At 41.5% G+C, this 17,393-nt stretch overlaps 1 protein-coding gene across 1 annotated transcript in view; it reads right to left on the bottom strand.

Moving 5' to 3' along the window:
* The window catches only part of CPNE2 (copine 2), a 99,814-nt gene that overhangs the window by 33,778 nt on the left and 48,643 nt on the right, over window positions 1-17,393 (bottom strand). The window contains exons 3-4 of the mRNA XM_073659130.1: window positions 4,066-4,245; window positions 552-626 (exon numbers count right to left, since the gene is read on the bottom strand). Of these exons, the coding sequence (XP_073515231.1) occupies window positions 552-626; window positions 4,066-4,245 (255 nt within the window). The remainder of the gene's footprint in view (window positions 1-551; window positions 627-4,065; window positions 4,246-17,393) is intronic.

The following is a 17,393-nucleotide window of genomic DNA, read 5'->3' as shown; positions in this document are numbered from 1 at the left end:
GTTAATCATTTAACTGGATGAGTAGTATTTTTCTTGCTCGTCGGGTCATCAGCAGTATGATTAATCTGCATGGTTATCAGGAGATGAGTGTTCCTAGGAAAGCTATATCTACATCACAGGAATGTGTGTCTGATATCTATGCATTAATGTTTGTCTTCTTTCCCCATTGTTGAAGGTCTGTACCACCCTTTGCTATTAATTCCCCATGATACCGGGCATTCTTACACATCTGTTCCATTTTTGCTACATTTTCCATGAGATATAATCGTGTCGGCCGCGCACAATGTTCACTTTGTTTACAAGGTTGCTGGAATAATGGAACAATTGGCGCACTTGAGTCGGTCTCCGCACCGAGGAACGCGCCGCGCATTGTTATCCCGACGCCGTTATCTTGTTGCTAGGTTACTGTTGCCATGATGCACGACGTCTTCGGCTTTTTACTAGAAACAGAATGATTGCTAACCGGAGGAATAATCAGGCGATTATCTCAGTATGAAGTTCAAACAGCTTTTAGAATGACACAGGCGGTACAGAAAAAGAAACCTCTTTACCGTTATGACTCCCTTCCCCGCTGGCTTCCCATTTCCTAAAACCAAGGGTCGTGTTACCTTCTTGCTGGAAACAATCTGAAATATCAAACAAAAGTTGCACGGCAATTATTATTTGCTGGATTTAGACCTGTGACGAGTATCTAACGATCTCCGGCATAATTGTCATCCGTGGTGTTCGCTGCCTCCGTGCAGCACATAATAAGCCTGACTAATGGCGCTCGCTGGGAAATGTGTCCTACTGGATACTGAAGGAACGGATACAACGGGAGGTAACACATTGTATTATTATTATTGAGGAATTGGTTAATACAAAGCTCAGCCAGTTTAATCATCTATATTAGGGTATGGCACAACTAGTATTTACAGTGCCAAGAGGAGGCACGTCCGGGGCTGTTCTCACGCATCGGATTATTATTTTGCAAATCCAAAAAATATTTAAAGGGGATCTTTCACTGGATTTTTAAAAAATTAACTCCACCTGCCGCTAATCCACTAATTCTGGAACAGTTTTTCTTTTTCTTCTGCGACCTTCCGTTCCAAAGTTATACCCCCTGGGAATAACAGTGCAAATTTTCTAGGCGTGTACCACAGAAATTCTCTGTGGGCGTTTTGCTTTTCGTTGGCCAATCAAAACACGGCCACGCCCACAGAGAAGTTCCGAAGTACACGCCCAGTAGACAGAAGGGAAAATTTGCACTATTACAGGGAGGCATAACTTTAGAAAGGAGGGACACAGAAGAAAAAGAAAAACTGTTCCAGAATCAGTGAAACAGCAGCAATTAGAGGATGTACTCAGTTTAGATTAAAAAATTCCAGTGAAAGACACCCTTTAAGTCTCTGATTCTCAACAGAAAAAGGAGGTTGACACTGATTTATGCGGCACAGATTTTCTATTTCTCAACTTTTTAGAGCAGAAGCTGCAAAAGTAAGTGGCATGTTACATCCAGAAAAAGGAGGTTGACACTGATTTATGCCGTGGTTATATGTCACAGATTTTCTATTCCTCAACTTTTTAGAAAAGAAATTGCAAAAGTAAGTGGCATGTTACATCATTTCCATGGTAGAAGTTCCCACAGCATTTTCCAGAGCATGTGAACAGGGTTGTGAAAAACAGATTTATATGCATCAAATTTAATGCAGATTTCAGTGTGGAATTCAGACCTTACGGGTACTCCACGTGGGACAGAAAAGTTCCACATTTTATCTGCGGATTTCCACAGAAGGTTACAGTAGCAAGCAAATTCCATTCGCACGGTGCAAACGGCTTTCTTAAAGAAAAAAAAATGCAGCATTTCAATTTCTGCGGCAGATTTGCACCACAATTTCACCACTTTCAATGCAAAACGTGTGGATGAAAAACGCGCTGAATCCGTGAAAAGAACTGAGAGTTTTAAAATCCGGGTCACAGAATATTTTACTTGCAGAAGATATCTGCAATGTGTAGGTGAGATTTGATGAAATCTCATATCCTATATTATTAAACCCACACAATCCGCAACACAAAATATACCTGCAAACTGGTGCAGGACACAAGTTACTGATTAGATTGCATTAATCTATATTACTCAGATAGCTGAAAAAAAATATACATACAGTACAGACCAAAAGTTTGGACACACCTTCTCATTTAAAGATTTTTCTGTATTTTCATGACTTTGAAAATTGTACATTCACACTGAAGGTATCAAAACTATGAATTAACACATGTGGAATTATATACTTAACAAAAAAGTGTGAAACAACTGAAAATATGTCTTATATTCTAGGTTCTTCAAAGTAGCCACCTTTTGCTTTGATGACTGCTTTGCACACTCTTGGCATTCTCTTGATGAGCTTCAAGAGGTAGTCACCGGAAATGGTTTTCACTTCACAGGTGTGCCCTGTCAGGTTTAATAAGTGGGATTTCTTGCCTTATAAATGGGGTTGGGACCATCAATTGTGTTGTGCAGAAGTCAGGTGGATACACAGCTAATAGTCCTACTGAATAGACTGTTAGAATTTGTATTATGGCAAGAAAAAAGCAGCTAAGTAAAGAAAAAAGAGTGCCCATCATTACTTTAAGAAATGAAGGTTAGTCAGGCTGAAAAATTGGGCAAACTTTGAAAGTGTCCCCAAGTGCAGTTGCAAAAACCATCAAACGCTACAAAGAAACTGGCTCACATGAGGACCGCCCCAGGAAAGGAAGACCAAGAGTCACCTCTGCTTCTGAGGATAAGTTTATCCGAGTCACCAGCCTCAGAAATCGCAGGTTAACAGCAGCTCAGATTGGAGACCAGGTCAATTCCACACAGAGTTCTAGCAGCAGACACATCTCTTCAACAACTGTTAAGAGGAGACTTTGTGCAGCAGGCCTTCATGGTAAAATAGCTGCTAGGAAACCACTGCTAAGGACAGGCAACAAGCAGAAGAGACTAGTTTGGGCTAAAGAACACAAGGAATGGCCATTAGACCAGTGGAAATCTGTGCTTTGGTCTGATGAGTCCAAATTTGAGATCTTTGGTTCCAACCACCGTGTCTTTGTGTGACGCAGAAAAGGTGAACGGATGGACTCTACATACCTGGTTCCCACCGTGAAGCATGGAGGAGGAGGTGTGATGGTGTGGGGGTGCTTTGCTGGTGACACTGTTGGGGATTTATTAAAAATTGAAGGCATATTGAACCAGCATGGCTACCACAGCATCTTGCAGCGGCATACTATTCCATCCGGTTTGCGTTTAGTTGGACCATCATTTATTTTTCAACAGGACAATGACCCCAAACACACCTCCAGGCTGTGTAAGGGCTATTTGACCAAGACGGAGAGTGATGGGGTGCTACGCCAGATGACCGGGCCTCCACAGTCACCAGACCTGAACCCAATCGAGATGGTTTGCGGTGAGCTGGACCACAGTGTGAAGGCAAAAGGGCCAACAAGTGCTAAGCATCTCTGGGAACTCCTTCAAGATTGTTGGAAGACCATTTCCGGTGACTACCTCTTGAAGCTCATCAAGAGAATGCCAAGAGTGTGCAAAGCAGTCATCAAAGCAAAAGGTGGCTACTTTGAAGAACCTAGAATATAAGACATATTTTCAGTTGTTTCACACTTTTTTGTTAAGTATATAATTCCACATGTGTTAATTCATAGTTTTGATGCCTTCAGTGTGAATTTACAATTTTTATAGTCATGAAAATACAGAAAAAAAATCGTTAAATGAGAAGGTGTGTCCAAACTTTTGGTCTGTACTGTATATATCCATTTTTAGCACAGGAATAAAACAAACAGGTGTAGGGGAATCAGAAAACTGATATTTGTCACCCCCAGATGAAGCACATAAGTGAAACATTAGTTTTGCTTATGAGCTTCATCTGGGGGTGGAAAATTTCACTCAAGGTGGCCTACTGTTTTCTGTACACTCTTTATTTTAATAGGTTTTATCCCTTGTACACAATGCATAAACTTCACTTAAAAATTTGATGTTGTACAAAACAGTAGTTTTAATTAAACCACCATGTGCACAAATTAGTGGCCACTCACCGATCCGAGTGTGCACACGTACTCCCCCAGGAAGTCATGCTCATAGAGCTGGGCGCTCGACTTGTCCTGGTCAAAAATGGCAAACTTTAACTTCTGTACTTCTTCAAAGTGGTAGTTGATTGTAAACTTCTTCGCAAACACGGGGTTCAGATTGTTAACATTCGTCTCCGTCCTGTCAATCTAGAAGAGATCAGCGACATCATCATTTATCCTAGAAAGATTTTACTATAAGTCATTTGTTCTTCAGGCATGTCATTCTCCATGGAAGTGGCTTATTTCGTCAAGAAAAAAAAAAAAGGATCAGGTAGTTTGAAATCCAACATGCCCAATCCTTCTTCTTTTCCCAATATTTGTTGTAAATGTAAATACATTAGATCGTGTGTCAGTTCCTCTGAAATCAACGAGTTTGGTTAACAATCAGCAAGGAGCATAGTCATTTTAAAAGGGTATTTCCAGCGCATACTTTATGTGTATAGTAGATGAGCGTCTGACACATGGGACCGGAGCTTCTCAAGAATGCAGCCCTGATTTGAGCCACTGTCCTTGGAGATGTGGCTCTATGCCTATTTATTTTTATGGGAATTCAGACCATCTCTCAACTGATTGCACCACACAACAAGGCCCCATTCTTGACAAAGATGCAGGTCCCAGCATCTAATGAGACTCAAATTTCCTATTGTTTCAAGAAACACCACATGCACATAGCAACAATGAACAGACTCTGACCCCATCTTTTGTATTAAAACTAAAATTTTGTAATTTTCACAGCAGCCACTGTTTTTTTTTTAACCTGTTTTTTGTTTTTAACCAGCTGTTTCAGGAAACAACACATGTACACAGCCACAATAACCGGGCTCTGACCCTATCTTTTGTAATGAGCGTGTGCAAAGGTCATTGTGAAGGGAAAGGAGCAGGGTCAGCTGTGACATCACTTATTGTGAATAGTGGAATCTGTGTTATCAACTGTGTATATGGCTTTTATCTGTCATTGTAATCCAGCCTCTGATGATAATGAGCCTGCTGAAAACTCTTACTGAAAGCACAGGAAGTACCAGTCTAAAATAGCCCCAGTGACCAGTGAGAAAATTGCAAGATTACTATTTTTTTTTTCTTATTAAAGATTGTGATATCAAAAAATAACCAAAAATTAAAATAATAATATATAAAAAAGATTTAAACAATAGGTAATTTCTGATGAGACATTCTCGTTAAGATCTAACAGGTAATTTGGGAGATATCCAATAAGTCGTAAATCCTAGTGCAATGGACTTTTTGGCCAAATACTGGTTTCTTTCTGATAACGAGGCAGGGACAGAGGTTTGCAGTTATATTGATTATGAATTGATTCATGGTAAAACCTTGACTTTAACATTGCCTGGATATGCTGATAGAATGAAAGTAAATTGTTCGTTTTTGAGAAGATCCTTCAAAAAGGGTCAACCAATATAATGTAGCTGCACCTTCTGTTGTCGCTTTTGTTGCTGCAAATTAAAAAAAAAAAAAAAAAAAGAGAGAGAAATGTCAATATTTCTAATATGTTTATCAACTAATAGAACTATAGTGCTAGGGTGTACATTCCATAGAGCAAGTCTCAAAAATGTGATGCCCCATTTATTAAAGTTGCTTTCCAGGCTTATGATGCTGATGACTTATCCTTATGGTCATGTAAATTAGATCAGTGGGGGTTCGACACTCAGAACGCCCGCTGATTAGCTTTTTTTTGGCTCCGATGGAAGCAGGATGTAAACAGTGTAAGCAACCAAAAAAAAGCAGCTCCATACTCTACATAGTGGCCGCTTCTGGGAACTGCAGCTCGGTTTCTATTCACTTCAACAGGAACTGGGCTGCAGTACCTGAGATGGTCACTACGCAGTGTATGCAGCTGTAGTGTTCTGGCTGCATACACTGATCACATAGGAGCAGTAAACAGCTGATTGGTGAGGAAGTCAGGAGTTGGATCCCCACCGAGCTGATATCAACCTAAGGATACGTCATCAATATCTTAGACCTTGAAAACTCCGTCGAGCCCTACAATGATCTGCCTAGGAAAGCCTACAAGATTTCCCCACATTAATTACTTTGGGATACACTTGCATCAGACATACTCTCCTTTAAAGGGACAATCCAGTTGCATACAAAGAGTGTATCTTGCTCTGGAGCACCTTTCCTACATGGGCAGGGAAACTGAATACTTACTGACTGCAAATAGGGCACTTTGAAAATAGTCCAGTTACTCTTCTAACAATGATCTAGAGCCGTGAATTACTTTAAAGGGGAGTAGTCACCAAATCAAAAATGGTCAATTTTTGCTCATATCTTGTCCCTGCTGCTCCCGAGTGGAACATACTTTGTTTTTTATATATCGGCAGTACGGTTCCAGAGATACAGGCCTTTTTATTAGTGCCATTTTTAGGATCCTCGGGGGCGTGTCTTTAGGCTGCTCTGCATTATTACCGTGAGCCACGCCCCTTGAAAAGACCATAAAGTATCACTAAATAAAAAGGCCCTTATCTCAGGAACCGTAAGGCGGATTTGAAAAAAAAGAAAAACTGGAATACTTAGAGGAAGAGCTAGAATAAAATAAGAAGACATACTGGACACTTTTGACCGGGTGACAGGTCCCCTTTAAGACCTATTTTCTTGGATAATATCAAACACAGTCCATTGAGAAGAGTGGCATTACTTCTAGAAGAAAAAACAAAAACCTTTTTTTTTTCTTATCCATGACAAGGGGTAAGCAATTAGTCCTCGGGTCATACCAACCTTCTCTTCTTCCAATACAGACGGTATTATTCTGCTGTGAGAAGGGCGGTAGGTGGTGTGATAGTAATAATGGCCTTCTCTTTGGTGCACACGTTTTCCCTGCAGATGCAAATCTTAGCAATGGCAAAATGTGACAATGTCTTGTACAAGGCTTTTTGCTCACATTTTGATCCAGAGAAGAGACCTGCCATGGGGCCCCGACCGATATTACAGTAATATCTGTGCAGCTGTGCGCCGTCTGCCCTTTCTATTGATGGAGATAACAATGCACATAGATTTCATGGCTCGGCTTATGGATCACTGGAGAGCGGTAATGATCGCTGTGACAATTAGGAGGGATTGTGTTAGGGATGTGGAGGATGCAGTGACAAAGGGCTCCAATGTTTGGGGTAAAAACAGACAAAATGATAAGTGTCTTCTGAGACAATTAACCCCATCAGGCCTGCACACTACATTTCATAGGTAGGGGAACCAGAAAATGACCTACTGTTTAAAATCAGGCTTTTGCGAAAAAATATAATAAAAAAATATGTATATATTGGCAATGTTACCCCCATCCCTATATCACAATCTTTATTAAAAAATAAAAGTAAAAATCTTGCAGTTTCCACACCGACCACTGGGGCTTTTTTTAGATTCTAACTTCCTGTTGTTTCAGGAAACAACACATGTACATTAGCAGCAAGAACAAACACTGACCCTGTGTTTCATATTGAGGAATCTAATGAGCGTGTGCAAAAATGTAGGAAGGTGGAGAAAGATCTGTTGTGATTGGTGTATACTGTGTTACCAGCTGTCTATAGAGGCGTTACCTGTCATTGTAATCCTGCCTCTGATGATAAGGAGCCTGCTGAAAATTGTTCATGAAAGAACAGGAATTATGAGGCTAAACAAGCACTTAAGGGCCTGTGTGAAAGTTGCAGGATGAATGATTTTGTTTTTTAATAATAATCCTTAAAGATCGGTATAATAAAAGAAAATATTGCCAAACTTAAAAAACACATGTAACACAAAAAAGAATAGGTTATTTTCTGAAAAAACATTCCCTTTAAAAAGGGGGTGTCTGGTGTCAGGAGCCCTTTAAGACATTCGATGGAATATTCAAATTCCCTTCCGGCTGAAAGCAAAGCGGAAATCGTCCATGAACATAAGATTTATGTTAGAAATCTAAGAATTATAAGGGCTGTTACATGATAAATCAGCCTTGGATTTTTGGGAACCATACACTTGTTTTCATCCAGGAGATAAGTCGCACTTGCGGTTTCCGGTCCGATGAGGTATCGGACGTCATTATTGCCGGATAATAACTTTCAGTCTTTATCGCACATCTAAGAGGTAGAATTAAAATTGAATTCCATTTTCTCAGTCACTTTCAGCCCCTAAATTCAATAGAAGACATTCACACTTCCGAGTTAAAGGGTAACCAATTTCATAAAATCAATAATACATAAAATAAGAAACTTTGTAATATATCTTATATCTGTTGCTTTCTCCTCCTGGACTGATCTTTACCTCTGAATTCATGAGTAAAATCTGTATTCAGTGATGACAGATTAGCACATTAAAGACCGGAGATGACAGCTGGTGCTTATAAGACTCTATGGAAGAAGGAGGAGCTAGAGGCAGAGCTAGACATTCTGCTGCATGTTCTCCTGAAACAACAGATACAGTTCTCCATAGAACTTTAATGGCAAAATCTGTATTCAGTGAAAATAGATTCTCCCATTACTAAGATAGATGACAGTTGGTGCTTAGAAGATTCTATGGAAGGAGGAGCTAGAGGCGGAGCTAGACATTCTGCTGCATGTTCTCCTGAAACAACAGATACAGTTCTCCATAGAACTTTAATGGTAAAATCGGCATTCAGTGAAGACAGATTATCACATGACTGAGAAGGAAATGACAATTGGTGCTTATAAGATTCTATGGAGGAGGGAGGAGCTAGAGACAGACATTTTGCTGCCAGTTCTCCTGAAACAGTTATAGTTCTCCATAAAACTTTATGGGTACAAACTGTTAACTCTCTCAGTAACGGGAAAATTTGTATTCACTGAAAACACAGACACATTTTACCCCCGAGTTGAGAATTCTGGATTGATCGTTCACTCCCAATTCAGGAGTAAAATCTGTACTCCGTATAGAAAAACTTTCCCCATTACGAAGATGAGATGACAGTTGGTGCTTTAAATATTCTATGGATTAGAGAAGAGCTAGAGGCGGAGACAGACATTCTACTGCAAGTTCCAAAGAACTTTATGAGCACTAACTGTCACCTCTTATCTCAGTAATGTGAAAGTCTGAATTTAAGGAATACAGATTTTAACCGTGCGTTGAGAATGAATGATCAGTCCTGGAGGATAAAGAAGCAGATTTCTCTAATAAGATATATTATAAAAGTTTCTTATTTTCATGTGTTCTATTGATGAGGTCAGCAATTGCACCCGGGCCCTGGAGCCTAAGGGGCCCAAAAGGTGCCTTTCGCCTGTATGAAAAGTCCATTACTGTAAGATCTGGAGTGACGCAGCAGTCTGCAGTCGCTCAGTAGCCACTTCCTCCCTTCCTGATTTTTCCAAACTTCTTGACATTCCTGAATGGAGGCCAAAGTCCACAGTAAATCTGATGATACAGAAACGAGTACACATTCTCTTTTTTGGTCAAGTAGTTTCCTTTTTTTTTTTTTTTTTTTAAGATTTTGTTTTGGAACTTTTGGTATAATATCAATAAGGGCTTGTTCGGATGAACGGATCGTGATGACGAGGGCTGTCCGTGTTAAAAATCGGACATACTCTGACCAATGCTACTCAATCGGGCTGTTCAAATCAGATTTTTCTTTTTCTCCGACAAAGTTTCCGCGTGAAAAAGAAAAAAAAGCAGCGTGCGCTATTCTCTACCGTTTTTCCGTCCGCAAAAAAACGCAAAACGGATCAGCCATAATCGCATCCGTATTTTAAGCATAATTTGCAATTATTAAAGTAGTAAACTGTATTTAGTCTTGTAGATTTTTTGATGTATAAAACAAAGTCTTATGACGGATGACACACGGATGGACTGAGTGCGGGTGACAATACGGATAAAAATTGTCTTTTTTTTTTTCCTGGAAGGAAATTGGATGATTTTTCATAAGTTTATCAGCACCCGGTAGCGGAAATGAAATAGTTTAATATCTTGCTACAAAGTGGCCTTATGGATGCACAAAAACGGACAGAGGTACCGGTTTAAAGAGACACTTAAAATGATGTCCTACAGCAGTGCAAAAAAAAGTGCCATTCTAGCTCAGCTATAGCGGTGATACACAGCTGCAGTGCACCATATGACGGAACGCAGAGTGAGGAGCCGCAGGGACTCCATGTGCCACCGCACAGCCTCCTGCACACAGATCTGCCACATGGGGCCGAATTCTACCTAAAAGTGAGGACTTATATGACTTTTTGGATCAGGGTGGCCACCAGTATGGCGGTAATAAGCTTCCGTCACTATATGTGAGTGAATAAATTCTTTTTTTTTCTGAAAGTTTTTCCTGTTTTTTTTTATTTATTTATTTTTTTAATATAGTAGAAACGCTTTAGAAATGACACAGAGCAAAGTGGATGAGTAAAAGAATGAGGTGCATGTAAAGCAAAACGAGGGAGAGGGGAAAAAAAAAGGAGATCTGCACAAGGCGATGTTCACAGTGGGTATTGGCCAAAGGGACAGTTTTGGAGGTTCCATTAGACATGAACTATATAAGTAATGTGTCTGGTTGACATCTCTTCATCACTAAACAAAGGGCTAGATGTCAGCTAATCCCATAAACCCTAATCCCATTAGCCCTAATTCCCCATTCATGTCATTTCTGGGGCAGCTGAGAGATGCTATTTTTAGCATAGGATGGTGCCATTAGGCAAACATGTTCCCTGGCTTTTAATAACAGCTCACAGCGGTTTGGTTAGTCACTATGTCCCCACGATCAGCAACCAGCAGCGCTTTGGACGCAGCGTATTTTCGCTGCGTCCAAAACGCTGTGTTCTAATGCCACACTTATGATATCATTGATATCAGTACATGCGGATCCACCGCAAATAATTTTTATACCTGCGTTTTTGCTGCGGATTTGACTGACTCAATTGAAGTCAATGGGTGCAAAACGCTGCAAAAAACGCACAAAGAATTGACATGATGCAGATTTAAACGCAATGATAATCCTGATAGGAAAATTCCTGATCATGTGCACAGCACCTCAGGATTGTCATTGCATTAGCTGACACACAGATTACCTAGCGTTTGTGGCCCATTTCCGCACGGAAAAAACACCCCGAAAACGCATAAAAAAACCACCGTGTGCACATAGCCTTAATCCATAAGTATTAATATGGAGTTAGTCCCTTTGTAGCTGTAAAAGCTTCCAGGATTTTGGAGGGGTCTGTGGGATTTTTGCCCCTTTATCCAGAAGAGCATTTGTGAGGTCAGACACTGATGTAGGGGAGAGGCCGGGCTCACAATCTCCATTCTTTTTCATCCCAAAAGGTTTAAGATGGGGTTGAGGTCCAGGCTCACCAACTCCATTCTTGTTCATCCCAAAGGTGTTGGATGGGGTTGAGGTCCGGGCTCACAAACTCCATTCTTGTTCAACCCAAAGGTGTTGGATGGGGTTGAGGTCTGGGCTCACAAACTTCATTCTTGTTCATTACAAAGGTGTAGTATGGGGTTGAGGTCCGGGCTCACAAACTCCATTCTTGTTCAACCCAAGAGGTGTTGGATGGGGTTGAAGTCCGGTCTCACCAACTCCATTCTTGTTCATTACAAAGGTGTAGGATGGGGTTGAGGTCCGGGCTCACCAACTCCATTCTTGTTCATCCCAAAGGTGTTGGATGGGGTTGAGGTCCGGGCTCACAAACTTCATTCTTGTTCATCCCAAAAGGTGTTGGATGGGGTTGAGGTCCGGGCTCACAAACTTCATTCTTGTTCATCCCAAAGGTGGTGGATGGGGTTGAGGTCTGGGCTCACCAACTCCATTCTCGTTCATCCCAAAGGTGTTGGATGGGGTTGAAGTCTGGGCTCACAAACTCCATTCTCGTTCATCCCAAAGTTGTTGGATGGGGTTGAGGTCTGGGCTCACAATCTCCATTCTCGTTCATCCCAAAGGTGTAGGATGGGGTTGAGGTCCGGGCTCACAAACTCCATTCTTGTTCAACCCAAAGGTGTTGGATGGGGTTGAGGTCTGGGCTCACAAACTTCATTCTTGTTCATTACAAAGGTGTAGGATGGGGTTGAGGTCCGGGCTCACCAACTCCATTCTTGTTCATCCCAAAGGTGTTGGATGGGGTTGAGGTCCGGGCTCACAAACTTCATTCTTGTTCATCCCAAAGGTGGTGGATGGGGTTGAGGTCTGGGCTCACCAACTCCATTCTCGTTCATCCCAAAGGTGTTGGATGGGGTTGAAGTCTGGGCTCACAAACTCCATTCTCGTTCATCCCAAAGTTGTTGGATGGGGTTGAGGTCTGGGCTCACAATCTCCATTCTCGTTCATCCCAAAGGTGTAGGATGGGGTTGAGGTCCGGGCTCACAAACTCCATTCTTGTTCAACCCAAAGGTGTTGGATGGGGTTGAGGTCTGGGCTCACAAACTTCATTCTTGTTCATTACAAAGGTGTAGGATGGGGTGGAGGTCCGGGCTCACAAACTCCATTCTTGTTCATCCCAAAGGTGTTGGATGGGGTTGAAGTCCGGTCTCACCAACTCCATTCTTTTTCATCCCAAAAGGTGTAAGATGGAGTTGAGGTCTGGGCTCACAAACTTCATTCTTGTTCATTACAAAGGTGTAGTATGGGGTTGAGGTCCGGGCTTGGTGCAGTCGGTCATGCTCGTCCCACCAAACTCCCCCAACCATGCTTGTATGGACCGTGTGCACTGGGCACCGTCATGGGCAATAGAAGAAGGTCTTCTCCAAACTTTCCAATAAGTTGGATGTTGAATGTGTTGTCCTGAAGTGTTAAGATTTCCCTTCACTGGAAACAAGGGGCCGGACCCCTACCATTTCCAAGAACTGTGCAAATGATGTACCTCCTCTCCATTCATTCTTTATGGGACTGCTGAAGAGCAATTTGCCATCTCTCGAGGTCCCATAAGATTTGACACATTGTTAGTGCACATGATTGACCACCGCTCCATTCATACGGGAAGTTCTCAGGATTAGTGGGGGTCCCAGCGCTTGAACCCTCTATCATATGGACAGAGGATAACTTCCAAAAACTAGAGACAACCCCTATAAGGGGGCACTTAGTCGGGCAAAGGGCTGTAATGAAAAGCCGACCCCATTAATAGACGCATTTTTACACTTCCATTCTTTTTATCCGGTGATCATTAACTCTCCTCCAGAAAAGAACATGTTGGCGTTTATAAAAAAAAAAATTAAAAAAAATTGTGAATAAAATAATAAAAGAGGTAATAAAGAAAATGACTTTTCGCATTGTAGGAAGTAAATGAACAGCACAGACGTGTCAATTAATGGGAGAAGGGGGCTTCGGGAGCGGAGGGAGGAAAGGCTCACCGGTACGATCCGGGCGCCGCAGACAATGTGCTACAAATAGACATAAAGACTGTTATTATGTGGCGCTCGTTCTGCATATTACAAACACTAGCCTTTTCTTTCGGAACGGTGAAAATACTTTTCGAGGCGCCATAAGAGCTCCCGCAGCTTCCATTAGAGACGGATTTAAAAAGGTCACCGTTTTCTGCACTTTTAGCCATAAAGAAACCTTAGAAGAAGAAAAAAAAATTACCATAAAATTAGCCCCACTGTGCGGGTAAATGGTCCCGCTGTCTTCATTTACTGTACTATTCTGTGCGGGGAAAAGAAACTGCCCACGCAGAAGATTAGCAGCCCGATCCCAGCCTTATTTCGCCAACATCGGAACGACTTGTTCTCCTTTTTTACTTTTTCGCCGCTACCCGGGACGTGAGGACAAGAGGAAATTGCCGTCATCAAGGGGTTACTTGGCTCGATATATGGCAAAGACCTATTTTTCCAAGGCACACGGGAGGCCGAATTTTCATAATAATTTGTGTTGATATTCTCGGAACGTCCTGTGATTAGAAGGGGGCTCGGAAGGAACGTTAGGAAGCGTCGAAAAACTTTGCATCTGCTCATCCAGGGTCTCCTGATTCATGCTCTTGGCTACATTTTTTGCAAATCCTGGCAGATGTCTACCTTAAATGGGATGTCCAACATTAGAAAAAGCGACACTTCTGCCCATGGGTTGACTCTGATATTGCAACTCGGCCCCATTAAAGTGAATGGGGCTCAGCCACGGACAGGGACGGGGGGGGGGGGACGGGGGGGGGCTGTTCTAAAAGAAAGCAGCCATGTTTTTATAATCATAGAATGTTAAATATTGTATTTTCTCTTGCTGTTTTTTTATAATAATTTAAGTTTTTTTAAGACTTCTGGCCATGGTAAAGAAAGCTCACAGTAGCATGAGCGGAAACAATCTTGCAATTTTCAGTTGGGCACATGAACATTAGCAGCAATACACTTAACACTATACATAGGGTCTATCTGACCATATACTAATCTGGGCAACGATCATTGTGAAGGGAGTGGAGGAGGTAAGCTGTGACATCACCTAATATGAAATAGTATTACCTACTGTATAGAAGTGTTATCTAGATTTTTTAATCCTGTCTGTGATGATAATGAGGCTGCTGAAAAGTCTAGGATAAGGCCTATATCCAGTATGAAAATTTCAGATTTTTTTTTAAAATATAGAAAATGATACAGAAAATTGAACACAAAAACATTCAATCAAATCTTAAGCAAAAAAAAGAATACATTTCACATAAAAACCTGATTTCAGCAATAGGTCATTTTCTGATGACACATTTTCTTCAAGGCCACGTTCACATGGTCAGTATTTTACATCAGTATTTGTAAGCCAAAACCAGGAGTGGGTGATAAATACAGAAGTGGTGACGTGTTTCTATTATACTTTTCCTCTGATTGTTCCACTCCTGGTTTTGGCTTACAAATACTGAAGTAAAAAACTCACCAAATACTGAATGTGGCCAAATGGTTAAATATTTCTATTCATTAGAGGAATATTACGATTGGCGGATCCTGTGTGATCAAGTCTTTGTAAACCTGCCTCTGCTGAGAATGAGAATGCTGAAAACTCTTAGTGAAAGATAAGTCTAAAAGAGAGCTAGTGGCCAGTGTGAGAATTGCAGGATTACAAATAGAAATAAATATAAATATAAATATAAATATAAATATAAATATAAATATAAATATAAATATAAATATAATATATATATATATATATATATATATATATATATATATATATATATATATACATACATACATATATATATATACACATATATATATATACATATATATACACACAGACACACACAATCACACACATATACACTGCTCACGAAAAATAAAGGGAACACTTAAACAACAGAATATAACTCCAAGTAAATCAAACTTCTGTGAAATCAAACTGTCCACTTAGGAAGCAACACTGATTGACAATCAATTTCACATGCTGTTGTGCAAATGGAATAGACAATAGATGGAAATTATTGGCAATTATCAAGACACCCTCAATAAAGGAGTGGTTCTGCAGGTGGGGACCACAGACCACATCTCAGTACCAATGCTTTCTGGATGATGGTTTGGTCACTTTTGAATGTTGGTTGTGCTTTCTCACTTGTGGTAGCATGAGACGGACTCTACAACCCACAGAAGTTGCTCAGGTAGTGCAGCTCATCCAGGATGGCACATCAATGCGAGCTGTGGCAAGAAGGTTTGCTGTGTCTGTCAGCGTAGTGTCCAGAGGCTGGAGGCGCTACCAGGAGACAGGCCAGTACACCAGGAGGCGTGGAGGGGGCCGTAGGAGGGCAACAACCCAGCAGCAGGACCGCTACCTCCACCTTTGTGCAAGGAGGAACAGGAGGAGCACTGCCAGAGCTCTGCAAAATGACCTCCAGCAGGCCACAAATGTGCATGTGTCTGCACAAACGGTTAGAAACCGACTCCATGAGGGTGGTACGAGGGCCCGACGTCCACAGATGGGGGTTGTGCTCACAGCCCAACACCGTGCAGGACGCTTGGCATTTGCCACAGAACACCAGGATTGGCAAAGTCGCCACTGGCGCCCTGTGCTCTTCACAGAAGAAAGCAGGTTCACACTGAGCACATGTGACAGACGTGACAGAGTCTGGAGACGCAGTGGAGAGCGATCTGCTGCCTGCAACATCCTTCAGCATGACCGGTTTGGCAGTGGGTCAGTAATGGTGTGGGGTGGCATTTCTTTTGAATGCAGCACAGCCCTCCATGTGCTTGCCAGAAGTAGCCTGACTGCCATTAAGTACCGAGATGAGATCCTCAGACCCCTTGTGAGACCATATGCTGGTGCAGTTGGCCCTCGGTTCCTCCTATTGCAGGACAATGCCAGACCTCATGTGGTTGGAGTGTGTCAGCAGTTCCTACAAGATGAAGGCATTGAAGCTATGGACTGGCCCTCCCGTTCCCCAGACCTGAATCCAATTGAGCACATCTGGGACATCATGTCTCAAACCAACCACCAATGTCACGTTGCACCACAGACTGTCCAGGAGTTGGCGGATGCTTTAGTCCAGGTCTGGGAGAAGATCCCACAGGAGACCATCCGCAACCTCATCAGGAGCATGCCCAGGCATTGTAGGGAGGTCATACAGGCACGTGGAGGCCACACACAATACTGAGCCTCATTTTGACTTGTTTTAAGGACATTACATCAAATCAGTCTGTAATGTGTTTTCCCACTTTAATTTTGGGGCTGACTCCAAATCCAGGCCTCCATTGGTTAATAAATTTGATTTCCATTGATGATTTTTGTGTGATTTTGTTGTCAGCACATTCAACTTTGTACAGAACAAAGTATTCAATGAGAATATTTCATTCATTCAGATCTAGGATGTGTTATTTCAGTGTTCCCTTTATTTTTTTGAGCAAAATATATATATATTTATTACAGACCAAAAGTTTGGACACACCTTCTCATTTAAAGATTTTGCTGTATTTTCATGACTTTGAAAATTGTGTGTTCACACTGAAGGCATCAAAACTATGAATTAACACATGTGGAATTATATACTTAACAAAAAAGTGTGAAACAACTGAAAATATGTCTTATATTCTAGGTTCTTCAAAGTAGCCACCTTTTGCTTTGATGACTGCTTTGCACACTCTTGGCATTCTCTTGATGAGCTTCAAGAGGTAGTCACCAGAAATGGTTTTCACTTCACAGGTGTGCCCTGTCAGGTTTAATAAGTGGGATTTCTTGCCTTATAAATGGGGTTGGGACCATCAGTTGTGTTGTGCAGAAGTCAGGTGGATACACAGCTGATAGTCCTACCGAATAGACTGTTAGAATTTGTATTATGGAAAGAAAAAAGCAGCTAAGTAAAGAAAAACGAGTGGCCATCGTTACTTTAAGAAATGAAGGTCAGTCGGTCCGAAAAATTGGGCAAACTTTGAAAGTGTCCCCAAGTGCAGTTGCAAAAACCATCAAGCGCTACAAAGAAACTGGCTCACAT

The sequence above is a fragment of the Phyllobates terribilis genome, unplaced genomic scaffold (genome assembly GCF_046119375.1).
Source record: "Phyllobates terribilis strain yellow unplaced genomic scaffold, ASM4611937v1 Scaffold_13__5_contigs__length_258822181, whole genome shotgun sequence".
In the NCBI taxonomy this organism is placed as follows: domain Eukaryota; kingdom Metazoa; phylum Chordata; class Amphibia; order Anura; family Dendrobatidae; genus Phyllobates; species Phyllobates terribilis.
The sequence above is the reverse complement of the archived record's forward strand: the minus strand, read 5'-3'. Positions and strand labels throughout refer to the sequence as shown.